This window comes from Chelon labrosus (genome assembly GCF_963514085.1).
Source record: "Chelon labrosus genome assembly, chromosome: 24".
NCBI lineage: Eukaryota > Metazoa > Chordata > Actinopteri > Mugiliformes > Mugilidae > Chelon > Chelon labrosus.
The window spans coordinates 12,248,737-12,263,694 of NC_140357.1; the positions used below are offsets into that span (position 1 = coordinate 12,248,737).

At 38.6% G+C, this 14,958-nt stretch overlaps 1 protein-coding gene across 10 annotated transcripts in view; it reads left to right on the plus strand.

Moving 5' to 3' along the window:
* LOC311509477 (uncharacterized protein) overlaps window positions 1-14,958 on the plus strand; it is a 107,613-nt gene that overhangs the window by 23,609 nt on the left and 69,046 nt on the right. For 8 of the 10 annotated variants that reach the window (XR_014699839.1, XM_084574709.1, XM_084574707.1 and 5 more), the window contains 8 exons: window positions 190-363; window positions 7,642-7,818; window positions 8,342-8,515; window positions 10,151-10,321; window positions 11,022-11,474; window positions 12,548-12,952; window positions 13,412-13,855; window positions 14,315-14,761. Coding sequence is in view for 9 of the 10 variants with exons in the window: in XM_084574709.1 (XP_084430835.1) it covers window positions 190-363; window positions 7,642-7,818; window positions 8,342-8,515; window positions 10,151-10,321; window positions 11,022-11,474; window positions 12,548-12,952; window positions 13,412-13,855; window positions 14,315-14,761 (2,445 nt within the window). In the remaining variant the exon portion in view is untranslated. The remainder of the gene's footprint in view (window positions 1-189; window positions 364-7,641; window positions 7,819-8,341; window positions 8,516-10,150; window positions 10,322-11,021; window positions 11,475-12,547; window positions 12,953-13,411; window positions 13,856-14,314; window positions 14,762-14,958) is intronic. The other 2 variants (XM_084574713.1, XM_084574712.1) reach the window with 2 other exon arrangements.

The window sequence follows — 14,958 nt, forward strand, 5'->3', positions numbered from 1 at the left end:
ATCACACTGACAAACAGTGTGACTTAGAGTTCTCTCTGTTCATCTGCTGATTAAAACAAAACCAAAAAAAGATTATAAACTGCAGGTAACACAATGTCAAACAGTGTATGTTCAGCTGTTTTCTCATCAAATGCATGAAGTAAATATAAAGGGTATTCTTTCATGATAACATATTTTATATTTTGACAGACTTTCTTACTGTGGACTCTCAGAGAGTCACTGTGAAGTTGTGGCCTCAGCTCTGAAGTCCAACCCTTCCCACCTAACAGAGTTGGACCTGAGTGACAACAACCTGCAGGATTTAGGAATAAAGCATCTGTGTGTTGGACTGGACAGTCCAAACTGTAGACTGGAGACTCTGAGGTCAGTTTACTGACTGTTGTAGTCTGTATATCTACTTCATTTATTTATTTTTTCACAGATTTATTGGAAACGTCTTATCATTTTACATATGCTTTATGTTATAACGTGTACACAGATCTAACACCATCAGCACAGTCTTAGTTCATATAAACATTAACAAAAAGGTGACAAAACAGCTTAATAACACAGATAACAGGGTCTCCCCTTAGCATATTTGATAAAATATCCAAATTTTACCTCTGAGCCAGTATGTCAGATATTCTAGGTCAAATTCAATTCAATTCAATTCAATTTTATTTATATAGCGTCAATAACAATACAAATCGTCTCAAGACGCTTTACAAAAACCCGGCCTGAAACCCCCAGAGCAAGCCTGAAGGCAAGCAATGGCAAGGAAAAACTCCCTTTTAACAGGAAGAAACCTCGAGCAGAACCCAGCTCATATGGAGGGACCCATCTGCCTAAGGCCAGCCGGGTACAGACAGAAGAAAGAGAGAAGAGAACAGCAAAGAGAGAAGAGAAGAGAACAGCAAGATAAACATACATCTGTCATAGATACACATATCTGACTAAAGTGTACATGTGGAATCTTATGATACAAACTGATGATGTTACATGACAGTTTGAAAATGTAAGAGGAATCATAGGCAGGTTGGAGAATTGTTCATTCAGGTAGGAGTGGATAACTGCAGGATTCCATGAAGACTGGGCAGGCTGATGAGACCATGACAACAGATGTAGTATAGAGCTCCACAGGAAACACACCACTCCAGGCCAGAGATACTCACAAGAAGAGGGGGGAAGAGGGGGGGAAGGAGGGGGAAGGGGGGTGGGACACACACAGCAGTAAACATTCTACATAGTAATAGCACAGAATTGTATGACTAGTAGTATATAGGAAATTAGAGGGCAAGAGCTCTGTGCCAGAGAAAAGAAAGTGGAGGATGCGAGAGAGGAGAGAGAAGAAAGAAGGAGGACCATGTGTTTGGTGCATCGTCCCCCAGCAGCCTAGGCCTATAGCAGCATAACTAAGGCATGGTTTAGTCCAGCCCTAACTATAAGCCTGATCAAAAAGGAAAGTCTTAAGCCTGACCTTAAAAATAGAGAGAGTGTCTGCCTCCCGAACCCAAACTGGGAGCTGGTTCCACAGGAGAGGAGCCTGATAGCTGAAAGCTCTACCTCCCATTCTACTTTTTGAAATTCTAGGAACCACAAGTAGGCCTGCACTTTCAGACCGAAGTGATCTGCTGGGATGATATGGTACAATAAGGTCTTTAAGATACGATGGAGCTAGGCCTTTAAGGGCCTTGTATGTAAGGAGGAGGATTTTAAATTCTATTCTAGACTTTAAAGGGAGCCAGTGAAGAGAAGCTAAAACTGGAGTAATATGATCTCTCTTGCTAATTCCTGTCAATGCTCTTGCTGCAGCATTTTGAATCAACTGGAGGCTTTTTAAAGAGCTATTTGGACAGCCAGACAGTAATGAATTACAATAATCCAGTCTGGACGACACAAATGCATGAACTAGTTTTTCAGCATCACTCTGAGACAGGATGTTCCTAATTTTGACGATATTACGCAGGTGAAAGAAGGCAGTCCTGGTCACTTGCTTTATGTGACATTTAAAGGACATATCCTCATCAAATATAACACCAAGGTTTTTTACAGTAGTACTGGAGGCCAAGGTAATGCCATCCAAAGACACCATGTGATTAGATAATGAATCTCTGAGATGCTTAGGACCGAATACAATAACTTCTGTTTTGTCTGAGTTTAAGAGTAGGAAATTACAGGTCATCCAAGCCTTTATGTCTTTAAGGCATGCTTGGAGTTTAACCAACTGATTAGTTTCATCTGGTTTCATAGATAAATATAGCTGAGTGTCGTCTGCATAGCAATGAAAGTTTATGCCATGTTTTCTAATAATCTTGCCTAATGGCAACATGTATAACGTGAAGAGTATTGGTCCTAGCACAGAACCCTGAGGAACTCCATAACTTACTTTTGTATAAGTAGAGGAATCATTATTGACATGAACAAACTGGAATCTGTCAGATAGATAGGATTCAAACCAGTCTAATGCAGTTCCTTTAATCTTGACCTCACTTTCAAGTCTCTGTAGTAAAATATTATGATCGATAGTGTCAAATGCAGCACTAAGATCTAGCAGAACAAGTATAGAGACAAGTCCACTGTCTGAAGCCATGAGGAGATCATTGGTAACTTTAACCAAAGCTGTTTCTGTACTATGATGAACTCTAAAACCTGACTGAAACTCTTCAAACAGACGATTCTTGTTTAAGTGGTCACACAACTGATTAGCAACAACTTTTTCTAGAATTTTGGAAATAAAAGGAAGGTTGCAGATTGGTCTATAGTTGGCTAAAACATCTGGATCTAGAGTGGCTTTCTTGAGTAAGGGCTTAATTACAGCAATCTTAAAAGACTGAGGCACATATCCTGTTAATAAAGATAAATTTATCTGGTTCAATATGGAGGTGTTAATTAATGGAAAAACTTCTTTGAGCAATTTAGTTGGGATTGGATCTAGAAGACAGGTTGATGGTTTAGATGCTGTAATTGTTGAAGAGAGCTCAAGAAGATCTACTGGGGAGAAGGATTCCAGATATTGATAAGGTCTTACAAAAGTTTCTAATGTCGCTGTACTTGCATCTTTAACAGCTGTTGGAAGGATGCCTTGAATATTTTCTCTAATGCCGACAATTTTATTAGTAAAGAAGCTCATGAAGTCATTACTACTGAGGGCTAAAGGAATAGATGGCTCAACAGAGCTGTGGCTCTTTGTCAGCCTGGCTACAGTGCTGAAAAGAAATCTGGGGTTGTTCTTGTTTTCTTCTATTAGTGATGAATAATATGCTGTTCTAATACTACTGAGAGCTTTTTTATAAGTTGTTAAACTATCTTTCCAGGCTATGCGAGCTTCTTCAGAATTAGTGGAATGCCAAATTCTTTCTGGCTTTCGGACTGCCTGTTTTAAACAGCGCAACTGTGAATTATACCATGGAGCTAGCCTCCTCCTATTTATGACCTTCTTTTTCAGAGGAGCAACTAAGTTTAAAGTTGAACTAAGAGATGCTGCAGTGCCATCGACAAAATAATCTATTAGTGCAGGGGTTAAATTGTGGTTGCTGTCGTCCACAACATTGGTACATGGCACTGAGGTAAATAAAGAAGGAATTAATTCTTTATATCTAGTTACAGCATTGTCAGACAGACATCTACTGTAATGAAATGTCTTTTCAGTTCCTGTGTAATCCATTATTGCAAATTCAAAGGTTATGAGGAAATGATCAGACAAAAGAGGGTTATGAGTAAATACTGTTAAACCTTCAGTTTCTATGCCATATGTTAGGACAAGATCTAAGGTGTGATTAAAACTGTGAGTTGATCCGTTTACATTCTGAGAAAAGCCAATTGAATCTAATAATGATGTAAATGAGGAGCTAAGGCTGTCACTGACAACATCAACATGGATGTTAAAGTCACCTACTATAATGACTTTATCTGTTCTAAGAACTAAATCACATGAAAACTCAGAGAATTCAGCTAAAAACTCAGAATAAGGAGCAGGTGGGCGATACACCACAACAAAAAGAATTGGTTTTTGTATTTTCTGGTCTGGATGGGGAAGACTAAGAGTAAGACTTTCAAATGAATTAAAGCTCTCCTTAGGTCTAGGATTAATAGATAAATCAGAGTGGAAGATTGCTGCCACTCCTCCTCCTCTACCTGTGCTTCTAGGAATATGATAATTACTATGACTGGGTGGAGTAGACTCATTTAAACTAACATATTCATCATCCTGTAGCCATGTTTCAGTCAAACTAAATAGATCAATCTGATGATCAGTTATCAAATGTTACTTCATGCCTTGTTTGATATCCATTTTAGTAATATGTATGTTTTAGAAAACATTATCTGACATTCCCGGTAGAAAAATACAAATATATATATTTTTTCATTTCAAAGTAAGTTCATTTTTCCCCCTTTCTTATTCACATCAAAAATGTTTAGATACAATCAAATTGTCATCTGTAAGCTCTCAGGGACAGGGGGAACTACCTAGATGCAATGGCTTACCCAGGTTAAATTATTCAATATACAATGCCTGGCCAAACAAAATGTCCCCACCTGGATTTAACTCAGCAAATAGGTACGAGCCTCCTATTTGAATTATTACTGCATGGGTGATTATCATTCAGCTGGCAACAAGTTATTTAACCTCAACTGATGCAATGAGTAGCTTCTCATTTCTTAAACAACCATGTCTAAAGACACATCCTGTGGTCGTGGAAAAGATGTTCGTCTGTTTGAGAAGGGTCAAATCATTGGCATGCATCAAGCAGAGAAAACATCTAAGGAGACTGTAGAAACTACTAAAACTGGGTTAAGAACTGTCCAACGCATTATTAAAAACTGGAAGGATGGTGGGGAACCATAATTTTTGAGGAAGAAACGTGGTCAGAAAAAAATCCTGATTGATAGTGACGGGTGAAAAACAACAGTAGTACAATGTGAAGGCATTGGGACTGAACAGCTGTGTAGCCTTAAGAAAACCACTAATCAGTGAGGCTAGCCGCAAAGAAAGGCTTCAATTTGCTAGGGAGCATGAAGATTGGACTCTGGAGCAATGGAAGAAGGTCATGTGGTCTGGTGAGTCCAGATTTACCCTGTTCCAGAGTGATGGGGGCATCAGGCTAAGAAGAGACGCAGATGAAGTGATGCACCCATCATGCCTAGTGTCTACTGTACAAGCCTGTGGGGGCAGTGCTATGATCTGGGGTTGCTGCAGTTGCTCAGGTCTAGGTTCACCAATATTATGTGTCCAAAGAATGAGGTCAGCTGTCTACCTGAATATACTGAATGGCCAGGTTATTCCATCAATGGATCATATTCCAAGATGACAATGCCAGGATTCATGGGGCTTAGATTGTTAAAGAGTGGTTCAGGGAGCATGAGACATCATTTTCACACATGGATTGGCCACCACAGAGTCCAGACCTTAACCCCATTGAGAATCTTTGGGATGTTGTGGAGAAGGTTTTGTGCAGTGGTCAGACTCTCCCATCATCAATACAAGATCTTGGTGAAAAATTAATGCAACACTGGATGGAGATAAATCTGGTGACACTCAAGAAGCTTATCAAAACAATGTCACAGCGAATGTGTGCTGTAATCAAAGCTAAAGGTGAAATATTAGAGTATATTTGGTGGCGACTTTTTTTTTGGTCAGTGTTTAACCAGACTGAATCAGGGCCATTCTGTTCCGAATCTACCAAAGGTTGAAAGTAAGAAGATGCTTGGTACAGATTAATGTTGGAGACTGCCATCCCACTCTGTTCTAATAGCAACTGCAATTTTCAGAATTTGAGTCATGCCTCTTGTGTTTCCATATGAATACCCCAAACCGGCCATTCGCTGTCTTTTATAAGGTTTATAAGGTTATTACTCAACAGGTTTGGGTTTTTAATTTAATTATTTTATTAGCAGGTGTATGGAGAATAAATATCCAGTTTTTATCAATTAACTTGTCAGAACTGCCAGATAGAAAAGGGAGTTCAAACTGTGATTTAAATGAAAGAGCATCATGTTCCTTAAAATCAGCATGTCGTCTCTTCAGTCATGATCACATGAACTTCTCCTTTAACATTTTAACGACACAAACCTACTGAGATACCAAATACAGGAAGAAGAATCAATGAACTAATGAACAGTTTGTTTTCCAACATATCTGATTTGATATTGATCCTGTAATGAGAGACTTGACTGAGGTCAGCAGCATGTTATTGATCTGTGTTGACATGAATAGTTGTCTGAATGTTGTGTTGATGTTTGGTTGATGTCTGTAGAAGGCTGACATGATGATGATCCACAATAACACAAGGACAAAGTCACTCGACTCATTTTAGAGAACAGCTCATTGAATAGGACGTAGTAATGTGTATCGGAACATTAAAACCTGAACACATCTGATTGATTAGTAGGGGTGGGACTCGATTAAAAAAATTAATCTAATTAAGCAGAGGCTTTGTAATTAATTATTCTCGAATAATCACATTTTAATCACATAACAATATTTGCCCCAAAAAGCAACATTTTTCAATTTAAATGTGTTTTAGTGGGCGACTGAATCAAATAATAAACACAGACTTGAATATTGTAAACTCAAACTTTTTTAAAGTCTGGAAAAATGCATTTATTTGTATTTCAATTCAAAACAGTAGAAAAAGAAAGAAAATATCCCTGGCCAAAACTGAACAGATCTAAAGTTAAAGTGACATTTTAAGTACTTTAAGTACTTTTTCAGAACAGTTTTGACTTTAAATATTAAAAAAAAAAAAAAAAAGAAGATTGGGCTGCCGACACGTCTTGTCAATACTCGGACCGGGACTGCTAGTGCTAACAGCTCTGGCGGTTTCTGTGCTCACTGCAACATGCTTTGCATTTAGATGGCACCATAGGGTTGAAGTGCTTCAGTGGTATGCAAACTTTTTTGTTTTTGTTTTTGCTGCACAATTTTCACAAAACTCCACTTTTATCAAGGCTCCCATCAGGTGGTTTTTTTCAAATAAAAATTTTCTTCCATCAGTCATAGCAACGTGCTGTCATCCGATTACTCCATTTTGGTAGCCATTAGTCTTGCTCTGATGTGTGCATTAGTGTAATCGGTCTACCAGGAAATCGTGCACTGACAAAAGCTCTGCGATTAAATGCCTTCATTTTTTTAATACGTTCATTTTTTTGTCATAATTAACGCATTAAAGCCCCCCCCCCAAGTATTTTGACTCACTTACTTTATTGAAATATCTGCAGTTTGTCAAAGATCAGCTGTGAACCCCTCCCATCTGATACATCTGGACCTGAGTGACAACAAGCTGCAGGATTCAGGAGTGAAGCATCTGTGTGGTTTTCTAGAGAGTCCAAACTGTAGACTGGAGACTCTGAGGTCTGTTAGTGTTGTAGATCTAAAATGTTTCATTAACCACCGACTTATTGTTTTGTTCATAAACATGTTAGTTGTTAAAGTAAATGAATGATTCTAATTTGTGCTTAAGAGTCACATCTGGATACAGAAGCTCCTCTTAACACAGATGTTTCAATATAGTATTGATCCTGTAATGAGAGGCTTGACTGAGGTCAGCAGCATGTTGTTGATCTGTGTTGACATGAATAGTTGTGTTGATGTTAGGATCATGACCTGACCTCATCTGATTGGATTTCCATTTTTTTCAACCTGCATCTTTGTTCTTTATGCAGATTTAATAACTGCAAGTTGTCAGAGATCAGCTGTGATTCTCTGGGCTCAGCGCTGAAGTCCAACCCCTCATATCTGAACCATCTAGACCTGAGTTATAACTTAAATCTGAAGGATTCAGGAGTGAAGCATCTGTGTGGTTTTCTGGAGAGTCCAGACTCTAGACTGGAGACTCTAAGGTCAGACATCATGTTTTATTTGTGTGCTCAGATTAATCTTTACAGTGAACAAACCACCAAGCCATCATCACAGTGTTTTTTTTATCTTTTGTTCATAGATTCATTAAATAGTTGACTAATTGTTTCAACATTAATTCAAACAGTTTTTAATTATAAGAGACAGTAACAAATATTAAAATAATTAAAATAAAACAATCAGCAAAAAAATCAGTGTATGCCTATTCCAGCACTTAGATGAACCATGTGATGTTTTGGAAACTGAAATATTCAAATCCAAGATGTCACCATTTCATTTAACTGCTGATGAAATGTGAAACTGATCAATTCATTCTCCAACAGCTTTGACAGATAATTGATTTTTGACGTCATTGATCAAGAAGTAATGTCAAACATTTTCCCCTCCTTTGAAGTTTCCATTTTCTAATCTCAGAAACTTCCTTAGCTCAGAACAGATGATGAAACACTGATTCTTTTCAAAGTGGAACTTTGTCTCTTAAACTAAAATATTTTATTTTTTATTCAGATTGAGTTGCTGCAGTTTGTCAGAGATCAGCTGTGATTCTCTGGTCTCAGCTCTGAAGTCCAACCCCTCACATCTGAAACATCTGGACCTGAGTGACAACAAGCTGCAGGATTCAGGAGTGAAGCATCTGTGTGGTTTTCTGGAGAATCCAAACTGTAGACTGGAGACTCTGAGGTCAATCATCATATTTTATTTGTGTGCTCTGAGATTAATATGATGTTAAAGTTGTGGTGACCCCTGACTGCAGACACCAGACTGATATTCTACTGATCCATTCTGGTTTAGTCCATTGACTGTGGCAGAGCCATGTTGAGCCCCAGACTTAAAACATTCACTCTGAAGCTATGACATATTTAATTTTCACCTTAATTTCACCTCATGTGTTCATATAATAGAGTTGTGCTTTGTTAGTAAGAAGAGAAAGTCAACACTATCAAAAGCACAGGAATCCCAAAAATTGTGAGCCACGGAAAATGTGTTTTATCACTCAGTCTTATGTGTTGAACTGGCTTTTTGGTGGCATCACACATAATGTTAAGTAACACAAACAAAATCAGTTTTTCTTGACAGATATAGCAACAGCAACAACATTCAAGGTCATTATTATATATTATGATCATGTTGTTGGAAATATTTGTTAATTTGAATGTTAATCTGCGATGAAAATGAGAACAGCTTTCTGTTTGCTTTTTGAACTTTGTTGTTTTATTAGTTCTTGTTTTCTTCTCGTTTTTCTCTGCTGATTGGCCAATCAGAGTGATCTCTCTCACGGATTCTCTCACCAACAACAAGGGTCTGACTAATGCCAACAGTGTGGGACACACTGGGAGAAACTAATTTGACAAAAGCTAACTGATGGCCAGACACTGATAAATGGCCGTTGGTTGGTGTGTCATAGCCTTAAAAAAGCCAGTGTGTGTTTAAGTCTATGCTTCAAGTGTGGCTTAATATAAGAAAAACAGAGCAATTCTCCTTCACTTCTGCGGGAAAATAGTGAGATCCAATGGATCTTCCATTGTGGGCAGTTAAACACAAACAATTTCTTCTTGTCCATCAAGGTTTAGATTACATGGACTTTGAGGTTAACATACATCGCCACAAAGGCTGACGGGTGTGGTGTCTTTGCCAGGAGGACATAAGACCTTTGACAACTATTTGGATGCTAATCTAAACTGTTCACAGACTCAATTGCACAAGTTGATCAACTGGCGCTCGGTTACCAGGGGTAAGGATGGACAGAGGCAGACCCCCAGCCACTCTATCCCATTTTCTGTTGCAAGACATTCCATTCGAGGGCTTGCCCACTGTGAGAGGGAGATAGGGATGATGAAGAGAGAGAGTCATCTGCAAAACCTGCCTGGGTCATCATCTTCCCTAAATATTTGCACACAGGATATGTGCAAACGCTCAGTGGCCGCTGCTGCCCTTTCACCTACAGATATCTCCGTCTTCTTCCACTATGTCTTTCCCATCTAAGCCAGACTGCTTCCAGTCTAGCCTTACAGACAAGTACTACAAGGCAGCGGCACTGCCAGCAGGAGCCCTTAACATTTCTTTTAATCTTATTCTACTTGGTCTTAAAAAGTCCCTTGACCTGAAGATGTGTCCGCCCTCTCCTGGCCAGGTCTGAGGTCGGCTTGGATTCAAAATGTTTAAACAAACAACCAAAAAAAAAAACAACTCAACACTGCCTCCCACGACTTCCCCTGCTGTCACTCTTTCAAGCAAAAAAAAAAAAAAACTGAATGAACAGTGTTCATTCAGCAGCAACCTTGTCTTCAAAACTGATATATTTTATTCTTTATTCAGATTTAGGGGCTGCAGTTTGTTCCAGATCAGTGAATCTCTGCTTTCATCTCTGAAGTCCAACCCCTCCCATATGAAACATCTGGATCTGAGTTACAACAAGCTGCAGGATTCAGGAGTGAAGCAGCTGTGTGGTTTTCTGGAGAGTCCTGACTGTAGACTGGAGAAACTGAGGTCAGGAGAGGAGTTATAATCATTCCATGCCACATTCAGCATTGTTAGTACAGTATAGTAGTTTGTATCAGAGCAAGTATCCAGTGTTTTCTGTAAACCTGCAACTCACAATGGCTGCTTTCCCAAGCATGCTCTGGAGAGGAAATGACAGGTTTCATTATTGTTCAGATATACAGAGAGTCAGATAGTAGACAGCCAAATCAACAAGAAGCTTGTTGTGTTAATGTTTTCAGAAAATAAACCTGAATTCCAGCTGACAGCCTTACAAGATGTGTAGAGACAGTGGTCCTCATTAACTAAACTGTTCCACCATTAAATCTGATCTCAGACTGTTTGTTCTCTCAACACAAAACAACTGATCACAGCTCTGAGATCAGTAGGAACAATCATTACCATGAGTATCCAGGATTTGCTGATTGCACTTAATCCCCAATAAAAGTAAACAGACAATTTACAACCGTAATTAAATATAAAAAAAAAATGAAAAAATAGAGTCGATCAAAAAAATAGCCAATTGAGTTAGTAGTTGAGTTACGGATTCATCAGGTGACGCTGTGGATCTGCATGTTTCTGTGCTGCTCTGATGATGAGTTTAAAATGTCATTTCATATTACACAGACTAATGCAGCCCTTAATTATGGTATGTGGTTATAATTATTTAACTGTATTCAAATTAAATGTTTCCTTCTTATTGTTCCAGTGTTGCTCCCTGGTGGCCCCATCCTCATGGAGAAACCAGGTTCTTGTTGAATCTGTTCTGTGCAGCAGCAGAGAGAGAACATCAGACAGGAGAGAAGATAGTGGAGCTGTTATCATCAGTGTGCAGCTATCAAACATTCTCCTTTAAAAACAAATTCATTGTTGGTGGTGTTGATGACAAGGAATATCAGAGTAACTTCCTGCTGGATCTGTGCTCCCATGTGAAGGACTATGAGGCCAAAACAGGTCTGAGTGTCCTTCCATCATTACAGTCAGTTTTCCAGTCAGCCCCTAAAGTCTGGTTCATAAACCTCTCAGAGAGAAAGACCTCCATCCTCCTGGAAGTGCTGAAACTCCAATCAGAGAAGAAACCAGTGGAGCTGACAGGCTGCTCACATGAAGAGAGTGAAGTGAGGAGTTTCCTGCAGTGTCTGCCTTATATCTCACAGCTCAGGTAAATCATTATAGTTTTCATTTTGATCTTGTTATACAGCACAGCCTGTTTTTCATCATGATCCTGTTTATGACATAAACATCATGTGAACCAAAATCATCATAGGTGACACAAATCCAAAGTAGTGTATAGTCTTAAAATAGTTGTGTGAAACATCCCATGCAAACAAATAAACATTTTATCCTGTTTGAAACAGAACTGATTAATAGATGTTATATAGTCAAACAAATGATCATGAAACTGAAATTTTGTTTAATGACATTAAAATAAGAAAGTACCCTCTTACATTGATTATACTTTGGAATCATCACCTGACTGTGAACATAGCTGTAACTATGTTAACACCATGATGTACTGACAACCCGTCCAAGGTTTTGTCTTCCTCAAACCCAGTACCATCTAGAATAGAGTCCAGCTCCACCAGTAAAGTGGCTCTTGGTGATGGGTGGATGATAAAAGAAGGTATAGCTGCAGACATATAATCCATTAAAAACACAGAAGTGGTATGTACCAAATTTCTCCCGGGGTAAATAAATGATCTATCTATCTGTCAGTCTCTTAGCTTTTGTAATCCTCTGTACAACTTTAAAATACATGTATAACCTGACTAAGAAAGATTAAGAGGTTAAGACAACCTTAAATTACCTTAGTTTTTCTTGTCCATGATATATTTTAGTTCTTGAAGCACTTGCTCTGCCCATTTTTTAAACTGAGTATCTATTATAGAAAAAGAAGAGAGATCCGAGGCACTCAAAAAAGATGCATATAAAAACTTTTATTAGACTACTTAAACATGCTTACGCGTTTCAGCCTAGCTGGCCTTCATCAGAGCAGTTCTGCTCTGATGAATCTTTTTTGAGTGCCTCGGATCTCTCTTCTTTTTCTATATCTGGAATCCCTGCACCGAAGAGCACCAAAAAGGATTTACACCTTGCAGCACTCCAAACAGACCTGTTTTTCTGACTGAGTATCTATTATGTTGGTAACCAAGTCTGACTCATACAGTGTCCATTTTATGAGCGAATAACATTCTTAGGTCTGTTTTATAATCCCTTTTTTATCTTTGATTTCAGTTTTGATCCTCAGACATCAGAACCTTCAGAAGAAACAAGGTTCTTTGTGAATCTGTTCTGTGCAGCAGCAGAGAGAGAACCTCAGACAGGAGAGAAGATAGTGGAGCTGTTATCATCAGTGTGCAGATATAAAACATTCCCTCTTAAACAGATATGGTGTGATTTCCTCCTGGACATGTACTCTTACAAGACTAAATCAGGTCTGAGTGTCCTTCCATCATTACAGTCAGTTTTCCAGTCTCCTAAAGTCTGGTCCATAAACCTCTCAGAGAGAAAGACCTCCATCCTCCTGGAAGTGCTGAAACTCCAATCAGAGAAGAAACCAGTGGAGCTGACAGGCTGCTCACATGAAGAGAGTGAAGTGAAGAGTTTCCTGCAGTGTCTGCCTTATATCTCACAGCTCAGGTAAATGAATTGTTCTTTACATGATCAACTCTACAGAAGAAGAGATGTGCTCTGAAAAGAAGTTGTGTAAATATTTGAAGCTCCATTAATTCTAACATCATTGTTCTAAATATTCCTGTGATATTTCTTTGTCATCACTAATATATTTCCTCATTGTGACTTTCTCCACATGGACTCATCTTTTAGTTATATTTCTTCTCTGGTCTGTTTCAGAGGTTAAACATTGTTCTCTTTACACCACTGTATTTATTGGACTTTGGTTTTAGTTGCTTGTTGTCTTGAAGTCTCAGATTTTCTATCCATCTATGATCAGTTTATCAAACTGAGTCCTTATTATAGATTCAACATTCATTATATACAGGACAGACATGTACAAGATGGAGTCCATCAGTAGTGTGTGGTTGTATTTATGCAGCTGACATCAAATCATCACTAAATGTTTCCTTCTTATTGTTCCAGCTTTGATCCTCAGAGGTCAGATCTTCATCAACAAACCAGGTTCTTGTTGAATCTGTTCTGTGCAGCAGCAGAGAGAGAACATCAGACAGGAGAGAAGATAGTGGAGCTGTTATCATCAGTGTGCACATATCAAACATTCCCTTTAAATGAACTATACATGGATGATGATGATAAGAAATATCCTTTTAACTTCCTCCTGGATTTGTGCTCCCATGTGAAGGACTATGAGACTAAATCAGGTCTGAGTCTCCTTCCATCATTACAGTCAGTTTTCCAGTCTCCTACAGTCTGGTCCATAGACCTCTCAGAGAGAAAGACCTCCATCCTCCTGGAAGTGCTGAAACTCCAATCAGAGAAGAAACCAGTGGAGCTGACAGGCTGCTCACATGAAGAGAGTGAAGTGAGGAGTTTCCTGCAGTGTCTGCCTTATATCTCACAGCTCAGGTAAATGAATTGTTCTTTACAAGATCAACTCTACAGAAGAAGAGATGTGCTCTGAAAAGAAGTTGTGTAAATATTTGAAGCTCCATTAATTCTAACATCATTGTTCTAAATATTCCTGTGATATTTCTTTGTCATCACTAATATATTTCCTCATTGTGACTTTCTCCACATGGACTCATCTTTCAGTTATATTTCTTATCTGGTCTGTTTCAGAGGTTAAACATTGTTCTCTTTACACCACTATATTTATTGGACTTTGGTTTTAGTAGCTTGTTGTCTTGAAGTCTCAGATTTTCTATCCATCTATGATCAGTTTATCAAACTGAGTCCTTATTATAGATTCAACATTCATTATATACAGGACAGACATGTACAAGATGGAGTCCATCAGTAGTGTGTGGCTGTATTTATGCAGCTGACATCAAATCATCACTAAATGTTTCCTTCTTAATGTTCCAGGTTTGATCATCAGAGTTCAGATCTTCATCAACAAACCAGGTTCTTGTTGAATCTGTTCTGTGCAGCAGCAGAGAGAGAACATCAGACAGGAGAGAAGATAGTGGAGCTGTTATCATCAGTGTGCACATATCAAACATTCCCTTTAAATGAACTATACATGGATGATGATGATAAGTTATATCCTTTTAACTTCCTCCTGGATCTGTGCTCCCATGTGAAAGACTATGAGACTAAATCAGGTCTGAGTCTCCTTCCATCATTACAGTCAGTTCTCCAGTCAGCTCCTACAGTCTGGTCCATAAACCTCTCAGAGAGAAAGACCTCCATCCTCTTGGAAGTGCTGAAACTCCAATCAGAGAAGAAACCAGTGAAGCTGAGAGGCTGCTCCCATGAAGAGAGTGAAGTGAGGAGTTTCCTGCAGTGTCTGCCTTATATCTCACAGCTCAGGTAAATCATTATGATTTTCATTTTATGCTTGTTAAACGGCACAGCCTGTTTTGCACCATGTTCCTGTTTACAACATGAAAGGCCAAGTGAATTAAAAAAACAACATAAATCATAAGCATAGTAATATTAGTGTCAATAATAAAAAGTAAGAGAAATGTAGCTCGGGTTGCCACCTTTCAGAAATGAAAATAAGGGAC